The following is a 25,772-nucleotide window of genomic DNA, read 5'->3' on the forward strand; positions in this document are numbered from 1 at the left end:
GCTTTCTGCTGAAAAACTGAATAGCAACAGATTGCTAAGCAAATGTAGCTTAGGATATTCTAAAAAATGCTGCTTCAGGAGACAGATTCAGTTAAAATGTGAAACACATTTTAATTCCAGCATTCCAGTGTAAATAATTGGTGGATTCAAGGAGATCCAAGAGTTGGATGAGTGACCATAGTTGATAATGCTGACACAAATGTTAGCTACAACAAACTAAGATGAAATGGAGAAAACAATATTGAAGTAACTGATGTAGTAGAAGTATCTCCGGTCTGATTAGAATACACAAATAAATGTTGAGAGGTTAGTAAGATCAAAAGACAATACCTTCAGATAAATAGAGAATGAGAAGGAATCAATGATTGAGGAAACATACTTCACTATGATGACGAGCAAATTAAGGAGAAGGATGAAAAAAATCAGGTAAAAGGATATGGGAAAAAAATAGTTCAGGATGAAGAAAAAAAATTCTCTCACAATAGCAGGTGAATTCCACAGACAGACTAGAGGACTTCTTAGTAAAAACAAATGTCAGGATGAACTAGAACAGGTATGAGGTTCTGGAAGAGGAAAAGGTTTGCATAAAAGTGACCTACTCTCATTCAGCCACACTAACTCTTTCTGTTTCTCAAAAGCAATACAGTTTCAGAAACTTTCTTGCTCAAAGCTCCAAATTTATATACTGCCACCTCTAAAGAGGCAGAAGGACACCAACCTAAACTGAAATGTACCATATCTCTGCACTTACCTCCTTCTCCTCTGGCTTGAGGAATGGTCTGATGTGAAATATATCAAATATAAAGATATAAATTCTATCACAAAAGAATTTCATAGTATAATTATATTATGATCACTAATATCTGCTTTCATAATTTTATGCAGATAAAAATGATGTTATAATGATGGTTTAAAGCTGGTTCAATCACAATTTTATAAGCTTATTTATCAAAAGTTAAAATAGAAGACTATTAAAAATAGCTAAAAAGGTAACACATGTCAGTGTTTAATGTTTCTGTAACTGTTGGTAAGGCTTACATCTAAATCTGATGCAGAATTCTTAACGGCATTGTAACAGTTCTTTCTTAGCCACATGGTATTCACTGGTACTATGAGTCTGGAAGAGATTGGCTATGGGTACCACTTCTCGTCTTCAGCTGTGACTGTGCAATATCAGCAAGAGCACTTTGTATCTTTTCCAGAAGCATGTCCCCTCGATAAACAACATCCTCCAGACAAGTGGCAGCTTCATGGTTTTCTTCTTCTAGCTTATATAAGCTAGCAGCCTTTATAAGACACAGATTTAAAAATCAGAGTTAAGAAGGAAACTGTAGCAGAGAAATTTAACTTTAAATCTGGATGACTTTATGACCACTGTGATACATTTTTCGGTAGCAGAAATCCTAAAAATCAGATAACTTAAGAATTTTCCTTGCATGAATTATTAAAAAGAATGAAGTTTCAATTAGAGATCTCTAGATATCTATGTGACTCTCTTCCACATTACTTTTGGACACTATTATTCTACTCCACAAACAGAATGCCACCCTCCTCTCATTCTTCACTAGGAAGAGACAAACTGAGGAAAATTGGGGATTTCCTTATAACTCAAAACTGGACAACTATATACATTCAACACAATCTTCAACAGACTATACCAACTCCCAATTAATAAAACTCTCATCTTAAAGTAACTTGAATATTATAACAAAACATGCTATGGTTTGAATGTTCCAAAATTCATAGGTTAAAATTGAATCTCCAATTTGTGATAGTATTAAATGGTAGGACCTTTAAGAGGTAATTAGGTTATGAGGGCAGAGCTCTCACAGATGGGATTAGGACCCTTGTAAAAGGGCTCCAGGTTGAAGGGGAGGCTCTTGCTCTCTTGCCTTTCTGCCTTCCACCATGTGAGGAAGTAGAAATAAGGGCCTCAACAGATGCTGACGCCTTGATCTTGGACTTCCCAGCCTCCAGAGCAGGGAGAAAATAAATTTCTGTTCTTGATAATTACCCAGGCTCAGGTATTTTGTTATAGCAGCAAAAATGAACAAAAATAAAAGGCACTAAATCTATCTCTTTCAATTCGAAATTCTCCATTACTGGTAAAATTCTCAAAGGAATAGATACTTCTACCTGCAAAGCAGCTGTAGATTCTTCACTGGGTAAGGAATCTATCAAAACATCAATGTCTTTTGCTGTTCGTGCAATCAGTGCTGCAAAAAGCTGGGCATACTCTAGAGAAAGACAGATATTGGTAAATTAGGATATTAGAGAACCTCAAGTACCCAGAAACAGAAATTAACGAAGCCAGAAAACTTCACAAAACTTTTTCTGAACTAAGATTCTAATGATTTTAATCTAATTAGATCCTAACCCAATGATTCTAATGATTAAAGTGTAATTTTAACACATCAATCCTATTACACATTTAGCTCCAACTGGGAATTAAGTATAATGTATTTTTTTCTCATTTATTAGGACAATATGGTGGTCACTTAAATAAAGAAATCTGTAAATGGGATGCCTTTCTTATTAAGGTCCCTCAAGTAAAATTCAGCTAAATTCATATAAATTCTCTTCAAAAGGAGCAACAATCTGTTATTTGACATGAACAGAACTATGAGATGTAAATTGACTGTGATGCATTCATTTCTTTTATAACAAAACTTGTAGTAACATCCTCAAATAATATTTTTAGTAAAAAGCCCATAAATAAATTAAATTTCTCAATAAAACTAATTTTAAAGGATTACAAGAAATGTAAGAATGAAACTTAAGAGAACCCAAGAAAACTTATTTACCTTCTGTAGGGTTGGCTGGTTGGTCTTTGTTAATTGCTGTCTGAATATTATTAAAAGAGGCAGGGGGACCACACTGCTGTAGCACTCCAATGGCATTACAAAACTGATCTGCAAGCTTGGGCCAAAGAAAACATGTCAAGGTTAGAAATAATTTATCACTTTTAAGGACTTCATTGGTAAGGACAACAAGTTTCTATAATGATCTCTGGGCAGAGGATTAAAACAGAAAGGAATAATTATTGGTAAGATAGCCAGTTATTAATAACTACGATTAAATGTTTTAATCCTTCAAAGAAACTAAGTTTGGCATCAATCAGGATGAAGTTAAATTTGATATCAATCAAGTAAAAACAGTGAAGAAACACAAAATAAACTTTCTTTTCCTCTGAAGGTAATAGAATGGTAGGTGGCCCTAAGTTTCATAAAAAATGTATTCATGCACGGAGTATATGATTACTTTTCTGAGACTGCAGTAGTTATTTACAAGTACAAAAAAATAGTAGGAAAAAGACTGTTGGAAAAGGCACCCTAAGTAATCAGAAGTGTATTTCTTCAAGACTCAATCTGTCAACTCCTGGTGTCTAAAAGTATTCCTTAAGCAGTTTTGAAGATTGAGAATACCAATTCCTTACCATCTCCAAACTAAATGCCTCTATCCTCCCTACCAACTTCTCTTGCTAGTCTTGACCTCTCAAACCTCAATTCCTATTTCCAATCAGTGAATAAGCACCTCCAGTGAGTTTCTCTGCCATTATTTCAATGACAAAACTCAAAGTTAACTATTTCCTGTTTAATATCTATCTAATTTGTATGGAGAGTCAACCAGTCTAGTCTTCCTAATCAACCAGTCTAGCTTCAGATTCTTACTTTCATCTTCAAATCCTGCTAATACTACATATCTTTCACTTCTCCTTCTATCATTATTGCTGCTGCCTTAGTTCAACCAACTATCTCACACCAGAATTATTACAATAGCTTCCTTACTGTTTTCTTGTTCACCACGTTATTTTTACCCTGCTCAAAATATTTGAGCTCACTCCACCATAGTCTTTGAAATAAATCTCCAACTCAGGATGTTTCAGTTTTCAATAATCTAAATTTATTCTACTTATTCATTTTCTACTACTCCCTCATATTTACCTGTCTAGTCATAAATTCACTTATGACTAAATGGCCTAAATTCACTTATGACTAAATGGCTTTGCTCATGTTTTGCTAACTGTAATGGAACAGTAAGTGCTCAGAAGGTATACAAACCTAGATCCTAATCCTGGTTCTATTAATCTGATTAGCTGTTTTCATTTTTAAATTGGGAACATTCTCATATCACAATGTTGTTGTGAGGAACAAAGAACATGCAAGAAAAAAATATTCCATACAGTGGCTATCTGTTCCATCCTTCAAAAGCTTTCAAGATCCATTTATTCAACAAATATTTATTGAAAATCAACTGCATGACACACTGTATGTACCACATTATAGTGATACAGTGAATGTGACATAGCTTCTGTACTCAGTTTTCAAAGGGTTAACAGCATATGTTAATAACATTAATATTAACATATAAACATCATTAATAACACATGTTAATAGTTATACAAAAATTAATTATCATTAGGATAAATGCTAAGAAGATTCCATTTTGGCTCTATCATTTTGTATTCCAATTTACTTCAGCCCTTATAGCTAAAAATGCTTGATTTATTGTAACTCCCTAATGACATACTGTTTTTGTACCATTTAAATATCTCTTGAGCATATGACATCTTTTTAATGTCCTTAAGGAGCAGCTCTTTGTAAACATGATAGTGCTTGCATACACAGCAGGCACTCATATTGGTTAACCTAAAGGCTTCTCTCCAAAATCCAATTCTCACAGCATACCTACCTTGGAGTTAAGGCTATATTCTCTTTGTCCTTACTATCCTTCTAGTTATAAGACATGTATGAATATGCGACATTTTCCCTAAAATGTTTCTATCCAGCAGCATCATGACAATTTTTTATAAAACCTTAAAGGAGTATCTCCCTGAGGGAGGTTGGCTGGCAGCCCAGGCAAGTCTCTGCAAAGTAGAATTTATCTTGGTGAATATATCAACATTTAGGGGCTAGTCCTCTTAGCCTTAAAAGCTCCTATGTTATTCACCTCGTAGATCAATTTTTCACAAGTAGACCCACACTCTTCAAGTATACAAAGACCAATGTATTAACAAAAGTGCCAAGTTACTGGCCTCCAGTGGGAAAAAAACTGCCAAAGGGACAAGGTACTTAGGTTTTCCAGTCAGCATATTGTCTCCATAGGCACCTTACCTGGGACATCAAATTATAATCAGAATGAAAATGAGAAATATAACTACCAATGGAAAACTATATAGCAGAAAACTATTTAACTCTCAAAAGTAGTTAAGTATAGTCACATGTCACATAACAACATTTTGGTCACAGGGAATATATACTATGGTGGTCCAAAAGATTATAAGAGCTGAAAAATTCCTATCACCTAGTGACTTAATAGCTGTCTTTAACACTGTAGCACAATGCATTACTTCCAATGTCTGTGGTGATGCTGGTGTAAACAAATCTACTGCACTGCCAGTCTATGAAAGTATACAGCACATACAGTTATGTACTGTAAATAATACTTGATAATAAATAACTGTGTTACTGGTTTACGTATTTACTACACTACACTTTTTATTATTAGATTGTATCCCTTCTACTTATATTAAAAAAAAAAAAGATAAAACTGCCTCAGGCAGATCCTTCAGGAGTTATCACAGGAAATGACAGGTCCATGTGTGTTATTGCCCCTGAAGACCTTCCAGGGCAACAAGATGTGGAGGTGGAAGAAAGTGATATTGATGATTCTGACCCCATGTAGGATTAGACTAATGTGTGTGTCTTAGTTTTTAACAAAAAAGTTCAAAAAGTTTTTTAAAAATTTAAATATTATAAAGTAAAAAAGTTTCAGTAAACTAAGGTTAATTTATTCTTGAAGACAGAAAAAAAACTGTTTTATAAATTTAGTGTAGCCTAAATGTACAGTGTTTATAAAGTCTACAGTAGTGCACAGTAATGTTCTAAGCTTTCACATTCACTCACCACTCACTGACTCACCAAGAATAACTTCCAGCCCTGCAAGTGCTATTCATGTAAGTGCACTGTACAGGTGTATCTTTTTAAATCTCTTATATCATGTTTTTACTGTATCTTTTCTATGTTTAGATAGACAAATACCATGTGTTACAACTGCTGTTACCAAAAGCTCAGCACTTGTCCTCTATGCCATACCAGAAAAACTAGGACAAATCGTTTGAGAAGGAAACAGAAGCTTATCAATTTGCTGGCAAATGAGGATGGAGACTACTGTCTGAAATGCCATTGTCCTCCTTCTGGGCAGAAGTACAGAGCTTTTAAAGGCTCTGATCAATCCCATCTTTGGCTAGGACAATTTCATGACCTCCACTGGGATTCATTCCATCTTCAGTTAAAACAATCTCTGGACCTCCACCCGGATTAATCCCATTTTCAGATTAATCCCATTTGTGGCTAAGGCAACCTCCACCCTGACAATTCCCTTGAGCCAGCTCCTGTGGCACAAAGAACAAAAGACATTCTCCTACCCCTTCCAACCACTGGCCTGAGGCAAGGATGCAAGTCTTAGTTCTCCAAAAGGAGTAGGGGATATTTTAAAGAGACATAAAACATTCCTGCCATTTTTTCAAGCCATTTCTTCTCTTATGTGTTCCCCTCTGTCAACATTACCCTTCCATACATATGGGAGGAGGGGCGACTACTTTGTTACACTGCCTACAGTACTTAGTACAGTAACATGGTGTACAGGCTTGTAGCCTAGGAGCAATAATAGGCCACACCATAAAACCTAGGTGTGCAGTAGGCTATACCATCTAGGTTTGCATAAGTACATGCTATGATGTTGCACAAAGACGAAATCGCCAAACCAGGCATTTCCCAGAACACATCGTTATGGGACCACGACTGTATACGCATCTTTTGGCTTGCATATACTTTCCACTCAGGCACAGCATGTAGGAAAAGAATAACCAAAAGGAATAAATTTAAAGGAGCAACTTACAAGACCTGACCATTAATAAAGAGTAGACTTTTTGAGAGACATTAAAAACTTAAATGGAAAGATACAGGAGAATTAGAAGATTCGCTATCATAAAGATGTCAGTTGTCCCCAAACTGATGCATGCTGTGGAGTGGTCAAAAGATGGAAGGAGACCCTCAGTCCGCAGGTTATGAGCTAAGATCAAATAAAACTTGTCACCTCACCATCACTCCCGTGTCAGCCTGACAGTGCTGGTGAGGGAATACTCCTGGCTAAAATTTAATTACGAAAATCTAATCGTTCAGACCTCCAGATCCTCTCAGCGGGTTAAAATCGATAAGGGAAGAGAAGAAAAAGAAAAAAGGAAAGAAAAGCTCCTGCTTCACCCCCCAAAGGGAAGAAATCTCATAAGCATCACTGACAAGACAATAAAACAGCTCCCAGAGAACACGACAGGAACGTGCAGGCGAGGAGTCTCGGTGGCGAGTAGGGGGACGAGAAACCGCCCGCGTCTCTTCACGTCAAAGAGGCTGTTTCCTCCCGTAGCCCCCGCGCGCCCCGGCGGCCGGCCTCAAACCTCCGAGTTCGCGGAGACGCCTCCCGCCGCCTGAGCGAGCGCTTTTTGGTGAAGCCCTGCCTCAGTCCGCTCCCCAAGTCCGCCGTTTGTCTCTTGGGCCCCTTTCCTCCCTTGCTTTACCTCAGGAAAGAGAAAGGCAGAGACTAATCGAATGAAATTCCTCACCGAGTTCACCGCGTCTTGCAGTTGCGTGAGCCGATCCGCCATGTTCTTCCCACACGCAGATGGAGGCTAACGCAGCTGCTCGCGCGCGATTGGGCAGCTCTAGGAGACGTCACGGCCAATCACAGGGCGACGTCCTTAAATGCCAGAAAATTAGGGTGGGGCCGGGGAGGGCTCCCGCCCGGCGCGGAGCGGGTGGGGCTTCCCCGAGGCGGGCTTTAGCTAGCTGGCTGGACCCGGAAAACCGCTGGGTATTTTGAGCAACTGGAGCACGTGGTCCGGCGTCCGCACGCTTTTGGGGCTTAAATGGTCTCGATGTTGTTAGGTGTTAAACGCTTTACAGAGATTGTTGGATTCTGCGGAGTTTTTTTTACAGTGATTTCTCCTACCTGGTCATGTGTTCATTTTTCAACAGCACCTTGAACACTTTCCGTTGCTTTTGCTTTCTAGGTGGATCTCAAAACATGTACCAGCAAGCAACTCAAAAATACTCGGGAGTCACAATATCGACTTTAAATTCAAAATCTAGTGGAAATTCACCAATCAGGAAAGGCTGAGTTAGGGTGCCTCCTCTGTTGCCTTTGGGCGCAGGGTGGGGTTAGGGGTCGGGGTCGCTCACCCAGAGGAGACTGAGCGCTGCTTTCATTGTGAGGGTAGGTGTCCTGGGGAAGCTGACACAAGAAATGGAACAATTAAGTACTAACCTGGGCTGTGTCGACTGCGTATGGAGAAGCAAGGATGCGGGCAAAGGTGAGAGGAGGAAGAAGAGCATTTGGAGTTAAGAGGTAAGGGTGTGAGCGTAGGTAACTAATAAGCTTCTCTGGTTTGTGTGACGGGAAACCATGGGAGAAACAGGAGGGTTATTGGAGAGGAGAGAAGAGGTTCCGGAAAATAGGCGAGATACGTAGGAGGGCATCTCTTTCTTCCATTTTAAGAAAGATCAGCTGCACAATTTCGATTTAGAGTGGGGACCTATTTGAGAGTTTAAATGTGAAGAGTTATAGTAGAAACTTGATATTTAAGGAAAGTTAGCCTGGGGATAGTCGCGGTGGCTCACGCCTGTGATCCCAGCACTCAGGGAGGCCGAGGCGGGAGGATCGCTGGAGGTCAGAAGTTCGAGACTAGCCTGAGCAAGAGCGAGACCCCGTCTCTACTAAAAATAGAAAAAAATAGCCAGCGTGGTGGTGCGCCCCTGTGGTCCCAGCTACTCAGGAGGCTGAGCAGGAGGATCGCTTGAGCCCAGGAGTTTGAGGTTGCTGTGAGCTAGGCTGATGCCATGGCACTGTAGCTCAGGCAAGAGAGTGAGACTCTGTCTAAAAAAAAGAAGAAGAAGAAAAAGAAATGAGCCTGGAATTAGCAAATGACTGGTTTGTGAGGTTGGAGCAAACTTTTTTTTTTTGGAGACAGTCTCTTTCTGTTGCCCAGGCAACAGTGCAGTGATATCATCATAGCTCACTGCAGCCTGTGGAACAAACTCTTATACCCTCTTTCTCAGGCTGATTATCCCTGATTCCTTTCTTGCGGTGGGGGAAACAATCTGTGTGGAGCTCAGTTTGTTGGGTTTATCCTAACCCTTGCTGGGAAGCTCCACTTCTGCTTCACACCCATCCCCCACCCCATCCCCAAACAATCTACACACCTACAGGAGCCTAATTAGAAGGCAGGTGAGGCACCTTCCTTCATAATGGGATTAATGAATGATGACTCTAATTTGTTTTAGCTGTAATTTGGGCGGCATCTGCAACCTTCTCTTCCCACCTACAGCTGAGAATGTACCATGTGCCAGGAAATACATCAGGAGCTAGGTTTGTAAAGATGAATAAGCCAAGGACTCAGTAAAAGGAGGGTTTTGCAGTTGTCCAAGAGTGAGAAGAGCTGGGCCTAGAATAGGGTGTGAACAAGAGAGGAAGCAAAAACTAAACCACTTTTGAAGAAAAAATTAATATAGATGGTTGACTGATTGGATATAGTTTGGCCCACTAAATAAGAACTGAAGAGTAGTTGGGTACCTGGAGTAGAGGAGCCACTTTAAGACAACTCATATTATGACTCAGCTTTTGTCCTGTCATTATCTTCCTTATAGGTCTTCAATGGTTCCACACAGACCTCAGGTTGATGTCCAGCCATCTGTGCCTGTTTGTTTTGTTTTGTTTTGTTTTTGTTTTTTCAGATAGGTTCTTGCTTTGTTGTCTGGGACTACAGTGCAGTGGCATCATCATAGCTCACTTCAACTTCAAACTCCTGGGCTCAAGTGATCCTCCTGCCTCAGCCTCTCAAGTAGCTGGGACTACAGGAGCTCACCATTGCACCTGGCTAATTTTTCTACTTTTGGTAGAGTAGGTAGCTGGCACAACAGGAGTGCACCACCACACACAGATAATTTATCTATTTTTTTGTAGAGACAGGAGTCTCGCTTTCTTGATGAGGCTGGTCTCGGACTCCTGGCCTCAAGCAATCCTCCTGCCTTGGCCTCCCAAAATGCTGAAATTACAGCTGTGAGCCACCTCACTCAGCCTGAATAATTTTTTTTCTGTAACACCGGTTCATACTATGATCATTGCTACAGATTGTTAGCTTAAAAGTGGGTTAAGTGAACATGTAATTTCCAAGCTATTGCTCATTAAAATGTATAAATGAAAAATTTAAACAGGAAAGAAAGCAGGGCAATTTTCCCCAAATAACTTTGAATCTACAGATCTAATTCCATGATTATCTGAGCCATCTATCACATGGACTACTGTCTCTTGAACAGCATTCGGGTATGAGATTTGAGAGAGGAAGTTCAGATTCAGGCTGTAAGTCTTCGAGGATATTTAGCCTAGAGAAAACAACGAAACTATTTTTAAATGTGGTGCTTATCACTAGCACAGTAACCACTACAGATACAACGTCCTTCCAGCATTTTTATAGTGACATCAACCTTAGCTGCTAAGGCAATTGCTATGGGGCGGGGGAATGACAAGAGAACCTTCGACCCTCCCTTCTTTTTATAACATGCCACAGTGACTCAGAGGTTCAAGGCAGCATAGAGTCTACTAAGAAAAGGATCCTGAGGTTTATCCAACTGTTCTTGCCACTCTGGGTGAGAAGCTGGGCTGCTTTCTTCCTGTCTGAACCTAACTTTTTTTGTTTTGTTTTGAGACAAGATCTTGCTCTGTCGCCCAGGCTAGGGTGCAGTGGTCTGATCATACCTCACTGCAACTTCTGGCCTCAAACAATCCTCTCACCTCAGCCTCCTGAGTAGCTAGGACTACAGGTGGGTTCCACTATGCCTGACCTGAACCTAGTCTTTTTTTTGTTTTTGAGACAGAGGCTCTGTGGCCCTCCTGGGTAGAGTACAGTGGTGTCACCATAGCTCACTGCAACCTCAAACTCCTGGGCTCAAGTGATCCTCCTGCCTCACCCTCTCAAGTAGCTGGGACTACAGGAGCTCGCCATTATGCCTGGCTAATTTTTCTACTTTTGGTAGAGATGAAGGTCTCACTCTTGTTCAGGCTGGTCTTGAACTCCTGACCTCAAGAGGTCCTCCAGCTTCGGCCTGCCAGACTGCTAGGATTACAGGCATGAGCCACCATGCCCAGCCCTCAGCCTAATCTTAATCTGATTTTGTGCCTTTCCCTAATTGCCTGATGGGCCATAGATCTTCCATCAACCTCCTGTCCCTGGCCAGGATATTCAAAGATAAACAAAGGTACATCCCAAAGCTGGCAGAGGGCAATGTGGAAAAGGAGTTCTAAGCCCATCACCATACATACTCTGTTCTTGGGCTGGCCAGGCTATTCTCAGAAGGAAGGCCCTGGGTTCCCTTTGATGGGAGCAAAGGGAGGCTGTAGAGTTCCTCAACCAGTATGGGAAGTACACGGCCGGCCATGTGGTGCCAGTGGCAGGAGCTCCTGTTATTAACAGGAGCCTGGAGGCGTTAGGCCACAACATGAAGTTATTTTGCACTATAACGGTGGTTTTCATAAGAGGAACTTCTGGGGGCACCCGGGAGCGCCGCGGGCTGCGAGCCCCTCGAGTGCCGGGAGGAGGCGCGCGCTGCCCGGGAACGCCCCCAGCGCCGCCGCCCGGGAACCCGCCGCGGTGACGTACGGAGGGGCAGGCTAGGAGGCGCGGGTGAGCGCGCCTGGGGTTAGGGGCTCCAGCAGGAAACCTCTCGCTGGAGTGGAGGATTGGTGCGGGCCGCTCGCCCGCGACTGCGGGGCTGGCAGGTGCGAGGCGTCTGCACCTGGCGGGCGATGGCGCCGGGCGCGAGCGCCCCGGGGTAGCGCGGGCGAGGCTGCCGGGCCCCAGAGCGCGCGCCCGCCCCCCTCCCCGACCTTGGCGTTGGCCCGGCCCAGCACAGGCAGCTATGGGGCTCCTGCGGCTGCTGGTCCTGGCGGTGCTGGCGTCGGAACGCGGGGTGGCTGGTGGAGCCGAGGCCTTCGGGAACTCCAGCGAGGGTAAGGTCGGGGGCGCCTCGCTCCTGCAACCCAAAGTTGCTTTTGCATTTCTTGCAAGGTCAGAATTCGCTCGGCTCGTGTCCACCTAGCAGAAGAGGTGGTGCCAGAGGCATTGCTGCACGCGGGGTAGTGAGTTCCGAACGGGCACGAATGGACCAGAGTTCTTTTCTGCAGTGGATACTCCCGTTACTAAGGAGGCCTTACTGGCAAACTCTTAATTTAGGCTGGGAAGAGATAAGTAACTGTCTTTTTCAGACGCACTGTTATCTCCTTTAGGAAGCAGCCATGTTTGTGGCCATAAGCTAACACACTAAAGCGCTCCTTTACTCCTAGGTGGACTGTCAGCTTCTGGACAGCGAGACTTGGCGGGGAATTTAGGGCTTTATGATTGATGGCCCTTCAAGCTGCATCAAGCTTTTACACTCCAATATCCATAACCAAATTGGTTATGTTCTGCAGAGTTTGAGAAGAAAAATAAACCCAGAATGGGACTTTTTTTTTTTTTTAAAGCCTTTACGATCTATTAACGCCATTTGGAGATAGGAAAACATTCCACACTCACAGTGAGAGATAAAGGACACTGAATTACAGATACATAGACATACAGACAGCGACTGCATGCGCTCAATTCTACAATTTCAGCCACAAATGAAAAATAGAAACACAAATGTTTACTAGTCCAGATATCAAAGAGTTGTTCTCCTTCTTATGGGCGAGAAATTCCTAATGAATTTGAGCTCGAAATAGACAAATGGCAAAAGACTAACAAACTGTATTCTCCATTGTCTCTCACCCAACAGGGACTAGATCTCTATAAGGCATTAATTCATTTACAGAGATCACCAAATTTCCAATCATTGCAGCTACCAATATAGAATAGCTTGTCATCTGTAAATGAACTAAAAAGAAAAACAATGGAGAGTAAAACTAAAATTAGAAAACCAAGAATCAACAAAGTTCTGTTGCCACTTCAGATCCACCTGTGGGAAGCAAGAAAAAACGTGCCTGGGCTTGGCTTCCTCTGAGGTACACCATTTCTGATGATTTCAGGTGACTCTTGCTCATCGTCCTGGGAACTCAGAATGGGACTTTATATTGTAGGTCTTGTGCTTGGTGAAGGGGTTTTAGTAACAGCTCATGGTTTGTTAATATAAAATGTACACAGCACACTAATCATGTGCTTTTCTGTGAAACTAAGTACATTCTCAGTTTTGTTTTGAGCTTAAGAGACTAGTTGCAGTTCGGAAACATATTTTCTGAATAATGTGATTGTGTTTCTATGTCCTTAGCTTTGAAAGGCCCTTTTACAAACTGAATTCTAGGGTCTTTGCATAGGACTAAGGCTAAAGCTAAAAAGGGCAATTATATTTTTTGCAGAAAAACCTTGTTTGTAATAGGGCACTAACATTTACTGTGTGCAGTATGTGCCAGGCACTTTCCATGTGCCATGTTATTTAATTCTCACATCCTTAATGATACATAATGATCATCCTCACTTGGCACAGGATGAAGCTGAGGCCCAAGGCACTCATTACACAAGTGAACAGCTAGCTAGCAGGGGCACGGATAGGATTTGAACCCAGGTGTGTCTCCCTGCAAATTTCATGGTTCTTCCACTTCAGTAAAGCTGCCTTCCAATAAGAATATTTTGTGCCTGGGTGTGGTAGCTCACGCCTGTAATCCTAGCACTTTGGGAGGCCAAGGCAGGAGGATTGATTGAGGCCAGGAGTTCAAGACCAGCCTGAGCAAGTGTGAAACCCCATCTCTACAAAAAATAGAAAAATTAGCCAGCCATGTTGGTGCACACCTGTAGTGCCAGCCACTCAGGAGGCTGAGGCAGGGGTATTGCTTGAGACTAGGGGTTTGAGGTTGCATCCACTCCGCTAGCCTGGATGACAGAACAAGACCCTGTTTCAAAAAAAAAAAAAAAAAATCTTGCACAGTGTGGTGCTTTATATTTAATCCTTAATCCTCATTCCTCAAAATAGCCTTAGGACTGAGGTAGAAGAGATGCTATCTCCATTTTAACAGGTGAGAAATTTGAGATGTTGAGTTTGTGGTTGATGCAGGCCAGCCCCTGAGTCAGGAGGACTGGGATCCAGACCTTTTTTACTTCTAGTTTGGTGTCTTAGTATTTAGTATCTACAAATTTTTACACAAAAGTTGAAAAATGTGAATAGTAATTTTAGAAATTAATATTTTTCCAGACATTATTTCTTGTCTCTTTTCTATGGTTACAGCATGGATTAACAAGGTTATTCTTTTTGCCATGCATTAGTATTCTTATGTGCAGGAGAGGGACAATGTGGGAACTTAACTGCTGAGTGATAATAAAAGCTGGTATTCTCCACATATGTCAGTATAGTAAAAATCAGAATGGAAATTAAGAAAGACTTAGTTCAAGACTTGGATGATCCTTCTGGGAGATGGCTGGGTTTCTGTTTGATGATTCTGATAATGATACAAGCTGAACAAATTGAGCAACTGCTGTAATTTACCCGTCTTTAGCAGGGCAAGCTAACTTGCACAACTTGAGTAGTGGCTTGAATGCTAAATGAATCTTTGAAGGTGGCTGATGGAATTCCTTGAATGTCAGAGGAAGGTACTTTCTGTGACCAGCAGGGACAGGAAAAGAATTGAACATATCATCAGTTTTCCTTCCTCTTGGAGTCCCAGTTCACTGCTACCCTTAACATCTTTCATTATCATTTTAGATTTATATCCAGTAACTCACGTGGAATTTCAAAGTAAATGGAGTTGAGTAGGGTGTCATTTGGGCCTTCCAATGTTTGTGCCATGGTTAGTGCTTTAAGCAAGGTAGCAGGCCAGTTGCAGAGTTACTTGCAAGTGATATCCTTCTCTCAAAAGTATGTGAAAGGCAGTATGTTCATTTTTGTCTTTCCTTTGAACTTCTAGGGCTATGAGAAATTGGGAGGGACAATTGAATGCTTCCCAGCTCAAGTAACTGAACCATTTTTGTTCTTAATATTCTATCTGAAGAGAATTATGAAGACTAAGCTTTGACAGATCTCTCCTAGGGTTTGGTTGTTGTGTTGAAGCACAAACAATGGTGGTAAATTTTAGTAAAATAGTAAAAAGGAAGAGTTGGACATTTTTACAGTTGCCAGATTAGTTCTGATTGGGATAGAAAAAGGAAAAGATTAGGATTGGGCAGCTTTTTTTAGAATGGAATTACTGTAAAGAAAAAGTGACTCTTGGTAAAAATGGAAGATGGATATGAAAAATAGAAAAAAGTCCCCTTCTATGGCTCAGATGGAAAAAGAAAAGCCACTGCTTCTTTGAGGAAAGCTACAGTGTGAGTAAGTGCTGCAGCTTGATGTTAGCCAGTTGCTCTGTAATATTGTTTGATGTGTTGTCTTTCTTCCTCCTACTCTTCAAGTCATAAGATCTAATTGTCTCATAAAATGCTTCTAATGAATCCTCTTCCACATGGCTTAGAGGTGAATGAAGTTCCTGTTAACTTCTTCAGAATGTATTTTGGGTAGGTGTCTTCTTTTGCCAAGTCTGTTTTTGTGAATAGAAATGAAATGCAGTTTCTGACAGACTGTGCTGTTGTGTTAACTTTGAGTATCTATCTTTCATTGTCATTCTATGGAAGTCTCTTTCCAACTTGATGCTTATGAGGTGCTGGGCATTTCTGTGAATTCCCTGTACGTGTTAGTCCCTTTCTTCCACTAGTTAATTTGTAGGGCCATTCAGAGAGTGCCTGTTTTTTGTTTTATTTTGTTTTTAATAAGGAGATGTATCTCTGAAGCACCAGAAAGCTAATTAAAGTTAATAATGATACTTTATTGTGTAGCATTTGACAGTTTAAAAAATTGTCTCTCATTTGTTTGATACTTTCTGCAGCCAACTGATACATGCAGCACATTTATGTCAATTTACCAAGACATGAGGAAGCAGAGGCCTAGAGGAAGTAAGTTACTTGCTTGAGGTTACCCAGTTCAACTGTCATTCAACAAACATTTATTGTGTGCCGAGTAGGTGACTGACTGTACTCTACTAGGCACCAGCACATCCAATGTGACAAAGCCCTGCACAGCCAAGGGTCAGACCACAACTGGTTTGGTAAAAATGCAATCATCTGTAAAGTGTGAAATGGCTGTTGGACTGCCAAGGTTACACTGCCACAGTATTTTCACACCGAAGTTAGGTTAAAGATAACTAAGAATAGGAGAAAATGCATTTATCATTCCCTTATTCGTCAAACATTGTGTTAGGAGTTTTCAAACCTGGCTAAACATTAGAATCACCTGGAAAACTTTTTAAAAAAGGTATATTGGTGAAAAGACAACTAGAAATTTAAATTGTAAAGAAAAAAGTAAATGTATGGTAGCATCAAGAAGCAATAAATATTTAGGGATAATTATAATGGGATATGTAAAGACCTCTACAGAGAAAACTATATATGTCAACATTGTTGAGATAAATTGAGAAACTAAATAAATTGAGGAATATCTCAAATTCATAGCTTATAAAATTGTATGTTTTAAAGATATTTCTCCCTAAATGATACATTCAGGGCCATCCCAATCAAAATCCCAGCAGGCTTTTTTTGTGAATATTGACAAACTGATTTCTAAAGTTTATATGGAAATGAAAAGGGCCATATATAGTGAGACAGCTTTGAGGAAGAAGAACAAATTTGGGACAGGGGGTCAAGAGAATGTAATACTGGTGTTAGACTAAACAAACCAGTAGAACACAATTGAGAATCCAGAAACAAACACATATGCTCACTTGAGTTATGTGCAAGGTGGAACTGCAGAGCAATAGGGAGATGGTGATATTTTTAATGAAGCTTGCTATGTCAAGTAGATAATTATATCATGGAAAAAAATGAACCATCACCCGTGTCTCACACCATATATAAAAATCAATGTCAGGTTGATTTTTTAGACCCAAATATGAACGATAAAAGAAAGTTCTAGAAGATCACATGGGGAGTGTATCCTCATGATCTTGGAAAGGTTTCTTTAAAATGACACAAAAAGGACTAATCATAAAGGAAAAACTTGAGAAGTTGGACTACATTAAAATGAAAACTTTTGTTAGTCTAAAGGTGACAAGAGAGTGCAAAGACAAGCTACAAGAGTGGGAGAAGATATTTGCAATTTATATCTGACTGAATACTCATATCCATGAGGTATAAAGAACTCCTAAAATTTAAGAAGGACAGACAATCCAATTTTTAAAATGGGCAAAAGACTGGAATGGATTCTTTCACAATCTTTGTGTACGTCTCTGTGTGTTATTTAATAAATATTTGTTTTTTAATTCATACCTGGATCCTACCCTTAGGGATTCTAATTTAACTAGTCTGGAGAGGGTTCTAGGCTACAGTATTTTTTTTTTTCAAATCACTTCCAGATTACTCAAATAGCCAATAAGCAAAACAAAATGTTCTTAACATTTTTAGTAATTAGGGACATGTTAATTAAAATCACAGTCAGATGACATTATACACCCAGCAAAGAGATTTGATGATACCACATGTTGGTGAGATTGTCGGGCAATTGGAATACTTTTCAATTGATAGGGGTATAAATTGGCAAAACCATGTTGCATGACTGTTTGGCATTATCCACTAAAGTGGAACATAAGACCACCCTATTACCTGATAATTCTACTCATAGGTTCTACCCAACAGAAATGCATACATGTGTATACCAAAAGACATGTACAAAAAGTGTGTAGAGTTATTTATAAGAACTCTAAAGTAGAAATAATCCATATGTTTATTAACAGCAGAACAGGTAAATTGCAGTGTATTCATTTCTTGAAGTATACAACAATGGTAATGAATAAATTATGGTTACTTCTAGTAGCTGGAACAAATCTTACAAATATAATATTGATTTTTTTTTTAAAAAGACAATTTATGCTGTGAATTCCATTTAATTAAACTCCAAAAACTAAATTCCTAGTGTTTGAAATTGGGAGCACAGTTCCCTCTGGGGAGGAGGAAGATGTAATGATTAGAAGGGCCATAGGGGACCTCTAAGATGCTGGAATATCGATTCTTGACCTACATGATGGATTTTTCATGGGTATGTAAACTTTGTACTTCTCTGCAAGTTATGTAATATTTGTTTTTTAATTGATACCTGGATCCTGCCCCCAGGGATTCTAATTTAACTAGTCTGGAGAGGGTTCCAGGCAGCAGTATGTATTTTTTTTAAATCATCTCCAGATTTATAACATACAGCCAATGTGTATAACTACTGCATTACAATTTCTTTATTATAAGGCTACTTTATGATCGCTATGGAAAATTTGACAAGTAAGAAGATGTGTAAAGAAAACAAAACAAAAAAATCATTTAAAATATACCCGTAAGGCTGGGTGCAGTGGCTCACGCCTGGAAAGCACTTTGGGAGGCCAAGGCAGGAGGATCTCTTGGGGCCAAGAGTTCAAGACCAGCCTGGGTAACATACTGAGACCCTGTCTCTTCCAAAAAAAAAAATAAATAAAGTAACCCCCAACCAGAGATTCTTCCTCTTAATACCCCTACTTATTTTTAAAGTGAGCAGATTTTAAATAATATTAAATATATACAGTATCCCTTCTGGTTCTTGCTATAGACATTTAGGGAAAAGGGGATAGTAAGGCATCATCTTTCTGTAGCTTTTGGGAAATCTAGGAAGTAATAGATGAACGCTATTAACTATTCCTGAAATGCTGGGTATACTTGAGGAAAAAGTCAGAAACAGAGACTCCAGGTTCATTTTGTCCTGATTATTTATTCTCATGGGATGTTTGTTTTCACTTCTGAATTTCTTAGACTAGAACAAGACTTCTTAGGTACAGTTTAACCATTTAAGATCAAAAGTCATCTGTTGCACTGTCTCAGCAAAACTTCAAATGAATTTATTGCCTGCCAAATGCTTTCTGGAATATTCTTCCACAAAACCAGAACTGTTTTATTTCTTCTGAGTTCTTATTCATACTGGAATGGTAACAGCCTGTATGTTTATCAGTAAGAGATTGGTTGAATAATTATGGTACATACACAGAATGGAATACTGTATAGCTTTTAAAATGGTAAAGCCAGAATTATATATGTTGATATAGAAAGATATCCAAGACCTATAAAATGGGCTATATCAAACATTTATATCTTTTTCTGTCTGTGTGGAAATATGCAAGTTGATATCTGCCTAAGTCCTAAAAGATATATACCAAACTGTTAACAGTGATGATTTCTGCGCAGTTTACTTGCTACTAGGGGAATTAACTTTCTCTACATTTCATACCTTTTTAATAAAGATTATATATTATCTAGAAAAACATTACTGTTTTAAGGGAAAACAAAACAATTGCCAGAAATGTTGAGTGTGCCCATTTTGCCTAGGCCCTAGTGTGTGTCCTTATTTTATGAAAATTTAAAATGTAGAGTTGAAGTAGAACTTGTGCTTTGAGTGCCATCAAGGATGGAGGCTTTTTTCCTATTTGGCAATTTCTTTCTGATAAGAACACCTCAAATCACTGTAAAACAAGGAAATACATAAAGAAAAGAAAAATCACTTAAAATATACTCCCAGGGATACCTGCTTTTGATACCCTACTTATTTTGTCACGTCATCAGTTGTTCACTAATGTATTTTAATTTCCATGGTTCTGTGTTTCCTTATAGCCTAGAATTTCTAAAGTTTGGGTTCTGCAAGTATTTCTGGGGCATGATTCATCCTCACCCTGAGTGATACGTTAAGGGAAAGTTAAGAAAAGTTTACCACCAAGACTTCCCTAGTTGACAACTTCATTCTCTTCCAGGGCTTTTAAAGGTTCTTTGTCCTGTTTTGATTCAGGGCCATGGCATGGGAGATAGACATAAGGATTATCAAAACATTTTCTAAAATATATCAAAAGTCAAACCTAAGTGATAATTATAGAAGTCTTGGATAACCTTTATGAATTTGCTTGTACCAGTTTTGATCACAGTACCTAACAGCCAGAGTGACTATTTCATAAGTACTTCATAAATATTGGCCAAATAGGGAAAATGAGAAAAGAAGGGAAAAACTGCAGATGTAAAACTAGAAAAGGCAGGATGGTAAATGAGCTGAGTGTTTTGGACAGTTAAAGGATGGAAATCTGATTCTTTCCTAGGAAAACAGACTGATACTGCTTATTTTGACAGACCAGAGTGGGTGGGTATTTTTAAGACTTGGGAGATGGGTGATAGATCAGCATCATTTACTGAGATCCTTGTAGTTTTATGTATAATTAGGTTTTCTAATAAAATAATCATGATAATGAGAAGGCCTGGAAAATCTAAAAAATGTTTTTCTTGTTTCCCTTTAAAAAAAAAAAAAACAACACACACTCCCCACATTTTCCAAACTTCCCTACCTAGATTCTATTAGCCACTCACTAATATTTTTATTAATACTTCTATTATGGCTGGAGTTTGGTCCATATAAAATGTAAAATGTCTTTCTCATTACATAAATAGGAGGAAATATACCATCTTCATTTGTCATTGTTCTTATATAACTGTTAAAGTTTTTCTCTGGAGTTTTAGAAATTAAATTTTAACCACAAATAACCTTTTTTTCTGTCATCAGTTTTTATTTTTTTAAAAAACCATTACGGTATGCAGGTAATACAGCATCACAGAGTTTGGGAAATATTTATAGAGATTAAGCATTATTCGGGTCTTAGCACTATTTGTGTGTTCTTTTGCCTCTCCTTCCACAAGTTAATTATTCTTGATTTTTTTTGTTCTGCTTGTTTTTAATAGTCCAGATGGAGTATTTGTATTTAAAATAAAAAGTGTTGAAAATTGGCCTTCTTGGGAAATGGTACTTAGGAATGTGTTATTAAGTTCTTTAGTGTCTAGCGTGTTTTTCTTTTACCACCCACTGATTCTAATTTCCTTCTAAAATAAAACATGATAGTTCCACAGTGGGACTCGGGTGAATTATAATCTTTTTCTCATCAAATCCTTTTCATCTATATTAAATTTAAATCTTTTTTTTGTTTTTAGAATTGAACCCCCAAGACTCTTTATGTGATACTTGGGAGCTCTTCTGTTTATGCAGAGATGTGCTGACTGTAGGAGGGAGGGTGAGGGGGGTGATGCAGGACCACACAGAAATAAGGGCAACCTAATTTAATGGATTATTGGAAAATTAGATTGGCAAAAGAAAGAACTGGTGTGCAGCTGGGAGAAAGACACACCACGGAGAACCATGGATAGAGTGGCCGAGACATGGACGATGGAGGCAGGGAGACAGATGGGAGAGGCCTGGATGAGGCACTGGAAAACTACCCTTGTTATAACCTATCGTTTATCTGAACTCTGAGCTTGATCCTTAAACAAACAAAAAGTTCCCTTTGCAGGAATGCTTGTGGTTAACAATTATAGGTACAATGCCTGGTCAACAGACATTTTCACCAGTGGTGATGGCATCTTCCTTTGCAAGTTAGCAAGTCCTATTCCCATTTGACAGCTGAGGAAATTGAGGCTTAAGGGAATTAAGTAATTTGGCAAAATCACACAGCTAGTACACTCTGGGATTAAATTGAGCCACCTGTGTCTCTCCAGGCCATGCTGACTTCAGAATTCATTAGATGGTACTATTCTTTAATACTTGAATTCTTTAATAGTGTATTCATGATTGTTTGTAGCCCCATAGGGTTGTTGTTCATCTTTAAATTCGGGGACACTGTTCCAAAGAGAATTTTTATTGCTGCTACCAGATGGGAAATTTTTCTGGGCTCTGGGAGCCCATCCTCAAATCAGCACTTTAAGAATTGTTCACATCTTTTGAAATACCTCTGTTCCATTTTAGTTCTAATCCACCACTTACTAGCTGCATGATCCTTCCTGGTCTGCTTCACCTTTTAAGCTTCATTGTCCTCAACAGGCAATACTGGCAATAATAATATTTACCTCGAGGAGTTTTTCTGAGGATTAAATTGGCATTCCACATTTATTTATGAATGTGATTTCTTCAAATTGATATTAGAGGTATAAATGTTATAATGAAAATTTTCTCCCATTGCAGGTCTTCTTGAATTTTCTCTGGGGAAATTTAGATACTTGGAGCTCATCAGGTCCTTTCCAGAGGAAGCTATTTTGCATCATATTTCCAGCAATGTGACTTTTCTTATTTTCCAAATACACTCACAGTATCAGAACACAACAATTTCTTTTTATAGGGTAAGTACAAAGAATTATTCCAGTAAAAACCATTTCCATATATTTGGGTCTTGTATTTAGAATAACCATTAGAATTTGATGTCTCTCAATGTTTATGACTTTATGTGTTAAATTTTAAAAAATCAAGATTGGATCTTATCAAGTTAGTGATTGAGACTGGCCAAAAGGTGAGTTTCTCAGGCCTTGCTTGAGTGTGGCAGCCTCTGATTTAAAAAAGAGTGATACAATGGTATATTATTCAGCTATAAAAAAAGAATAAAATCCTGTCATTTGCAGCAACATGGATGGACCTGGAGGCTATTATGTTAAATGAAATAAACCAAGCACAGAAAGATAAACATTGCATGTTCTCACTCATATGCAGGACCTAAAAAAAGTAGACCTCATGAAAATAGTAGATTGGGGCCGGGCACGGTGGCTCACGCCTGTAATCCTAGCCCTCTGGGAGGCCGAGGCGGGTGGATCGCTCGAGGTCAGGAGTTCGAGACCAGCCTGAGCGAGACCCCGTCTCTACTAAAAATAGAAATAAATTATCTGGCCAACTAAAATATATATAGAAAAAATTAGCCGGGCATGGTGGTGCATGCCTGTAGTCCCAGCTACTCGGGAGGCTGAGGCAGTAGGATCGCTTAAGCCCAGGAGTTTGAGGTTGCTATGAGCTAGGCTGACGCCACGGCACTCACTCTAGCCCGGGCAACAAAGTGAGACTCTGTCTCAAAAAAAAAAAAAAAAAGAAAAGAAAATAGTAGATTGGTAGTTACCAGAGGTCAGGAAGGGGAGGGGAGGAAGGGAGGAGGGAGAGGAAAAAAACGTAAATGTGTTTACCACCACTGATGTGTACTCTTATAGCAGGTAAAAATGGTAAATTATGTCTGTATATTTTACCTTAATAAATTTTTTTTTAAAAAGGGGGTGCTAGGCTTGGTGGCTCACACCTGTAATCCCAACAATTTGGGAGGTTGAGGCAGGAGGATCACTTGAGCCCAGAAGTTTGAGACCAGCTTGAGCAACATAGCGAGACCTCATTTCTACAAAAAAATTTAAAAAAAGTTGGCCAGGTGTGCCCTCCTATAGTCCCCACTACTCAGGAGGCTGAAGCAGGAGGATTGCTTGCTCCTTGGACTTTGCAAGTGAGTAGCAGTAAGCTATGATGATACTACTGCACTCCAGTCTGGGTGACAGAGCAAGACCCTGTCTCAAAAAAAAAAAAAAAAAGGGCAGGGGAGGTGAAGGGCACCCTGTATCAAATGTCTCCTCTCTGCAGTTAATTTCCTCATAATTTCCTGCCTTTTCATTTTCTTATTCTAGTGGGTTCTTAATGATTTGTACCTGAGAATATGTTTTAATGGGTTTCCATTATTGTTTAGCTATTTAGTATTGAAGTTTACTAAGAACCTTATGGAATCAACTTTATTCTTTAGAGTATATCCTGCAAACAATAAAACTATAGCACTCAGTTCATCCAGCCCTGGGCTATGCTTCCAGCAGTGTATAAGGACCTTATTATAGATGTCATCACTAAACCCTTAACCCAACCTCACCTTTGAGACATTTTTTAAATGCCCTGGATTAGCGTAAGCTATTAAGGATCTGCCATTTATGGTAATCTTTTACATGTCTGTTTATATTTAGCCTATATAACCCCTTAGGCTAATAAATGAATTTCACCCTGTATGAAGTTGTACTTCTTTTTACTTGTCTTAAGCCTATCTTGTAATATTCTGGAATTTGGTAACAAAGCTGTCTTAACCCAGTTTGTATATAATTTTATAGGCATCGGTCGTACTATCTTTCCAACGAAACATTTTGTATTTTTTTATTCCTGCTGTCTTGTGTCTACCATGAAGGTTTTAAAATTATGTGTGAGGGTGGAGTAGGGGAAATAGTTAATAGACTAGAAATGGAAGAGTTCAGCTGAGGAAAAAGAAAAAGGAATAAATTGTGTTAATTTTAAGAGATACCCATACATTGATTTTGCCGGAGTTTTTTGCAGCCAGAGCAGAAAGTAAAGCATGTTACATTTTATAACTTCCTTAGAAAGGAAGAAGCATGCCAGTTCCTCTGGGTAGGTCAAATTTTTTCTGGCACTCAATCCAAGAGAAAACTTCCTATTCAGCCTCTTACATAGGAGACATAGTATAATGGCACATAGATGATTTCCTTCTCTTTTTTTTGCTAGCTCTATTTAAAAAAATTTTAATTGACAAATAATAAGGTAATTTCCTTCTTAAGGACATTATAACAAAGACAACATTTGAAGGAAAAGAGAGAAGATGGGGAAAAAGGGATTTATTGAATGCCTACTATGTGCTAGGCCATTGTTTCTTTTTTTTTTTTTTTCTTTTTTGAGACAGAGTCTCGCTCTATCACCCTGGCTAGAGTACAGTGACATCATCATAGCTCACTGCAACCTCAAACTCCTGTGCTCAGGAGATCCTCCCAAGTAGCTGGGACTACAGGTATGTGTCACCACGCCCAGCTAATTTTTTCTATTTTTGGTAGGGATGAGGTCTTGCTCTTGCTAAAGCTGGTCTAGAACTCCTGAGCTCCAGTGATCCTCCTGCTTCAGCCTCCCAGGGTGCTAGGATTATAGGTGCGAGCCATCGTGCCAGGCTGGCCACTGGTCTTAAGCTCCTGAGGCTATTGTCTGCTCAAGTCTATGGATTCTCTCCCAGGCAAAATATATGCTTTCATGGGGACCTCCAGAAATTCAGCTGGGCCCTCATGCCCCTAGTTAGGAACCCCTATGTTTGGTTTTCCATATCGTTAATTCACACCACAGCTCAACAAAGTTGTCACCAATCCTGTTTCTACATTTAAGGAAGTAGGGCTTGGATAAAGAGATGTCAGCATAACTAGTAAGTGCCCAAAGAGGCCTGGATGGACAGCATCTTGGGCCTTGATTTCCATGCAGAAAGGATCTTAGTTATCCCTAATTATATTAATAATAGTTTTCATTTCTTGGGCCACCTTTAGTTCCCACTATTATATTACTTAGAAGATCATGACCAGAAGTGCACATGGCTCTGGAAGCGAGTGATCTGGGTGAAGAGAATTGTTTCTGTTTCCTGTGCCCTTCCTGGTGAAGTGTGGTACTTTCGGTTTTTTGGGTCATCATGGCAGTTGGTTCTTTGCAGCTGTTGACCCTATAGTTCATCAATTAATATTTGAATCATTTTCCCTTATGCTTCTCAGGTTGAAACTGATCTGGTACCTTTTCCTTCCCATTTCCTTAGCTGTAAGAGAACACCCTGAATCTGTTACCTTTTAGCTTAGCATTTTATTATTCAAAAAGCTTTCCATGCAGATGGGAGTAGGGGATGGTAGAAGGGAGGAGTGTGAGAAAGGATTAGGAAGGGGCACAAGGAAATGTTTTGGTGTGATGCAAATATTCACTATCTTGATGGTGATAATGTGTTCATAGGCATCTATGTGTATCAGAACTTATTAAATATTTAGTATACTTTATATGCAGGTTATAGTATGTCAATTACAACTCAGTTAAAAAAGCTTTTCAAAAACT

At 39.5% G+C, this 25,772-nt stretch overlaps 2 protein-coding genes across 2 annotated transcripts in view; one reads left to right on the forward strand and one right to left on the reverse strand.

Moving 5' to 3' along the window:
- Nucleotides 1-982: 982 nt before the first annotated feature.
- On the reverse strand, nt 983-7,722 carry MED21 (mediator complex subunit 21). The gene is made up of 4 exons (XM_045554161.1): nt 7,622-7,722; nt 2,805-2,919; nt 2,137-2,237; nt 983-1,286 (listed from the first exon to the last, which is right to left on the reverse strand). The coding sequence occupies exons 1-4, from the start codon at nt 7,661-7,663 to the stop codon at nt 1,110-1,112; spliced, it is 435 nt and encodes a 144-aa protein (XP_045410117.1). The 5' UTR covers nt 7,664-7,722; the 3' UTR covers nt 983-1,109.
- A 4,001-nt stretch (nt 7,723-11,723) lies between these two features.
- Nucleotides 11,724-25,772, forward strand: part of TM7SF3 (transmembrane 7 superfamily member 3) — a 39,211-nt gene continuing 25,162 nt past the window's right edge. Inside the window, exons 1-2 of the mRNA XM_045554156.1 lie at nt 11,724-12,060; nt 22,095-22,249. Coding sequence (XP_045410112.1) covers nt 11,970-12,060; nt 22,095-22,249 — 246 coding nt within the window. The 5' untranslated portion in view covers nt 11,724-11,969. The remainder of the gene's footprint in view (nt 12,061-22,094; nt 22,250-25,772) is intronic.

Source organism: Lemur catta, chromosome 6 (assembly GCF_020740605.2).
Source record: "Lemur catta isolate mLemCat1 chromosome 6, mLemCat1.pri, whole genome shotgun sequence".
In the NCBI taxonomy this organism is placed as follows: Eukaryota; Metazoa; Chordata; class Mammalia; order Primates; family Lemuridae; genus Lemur; species Lemur catta.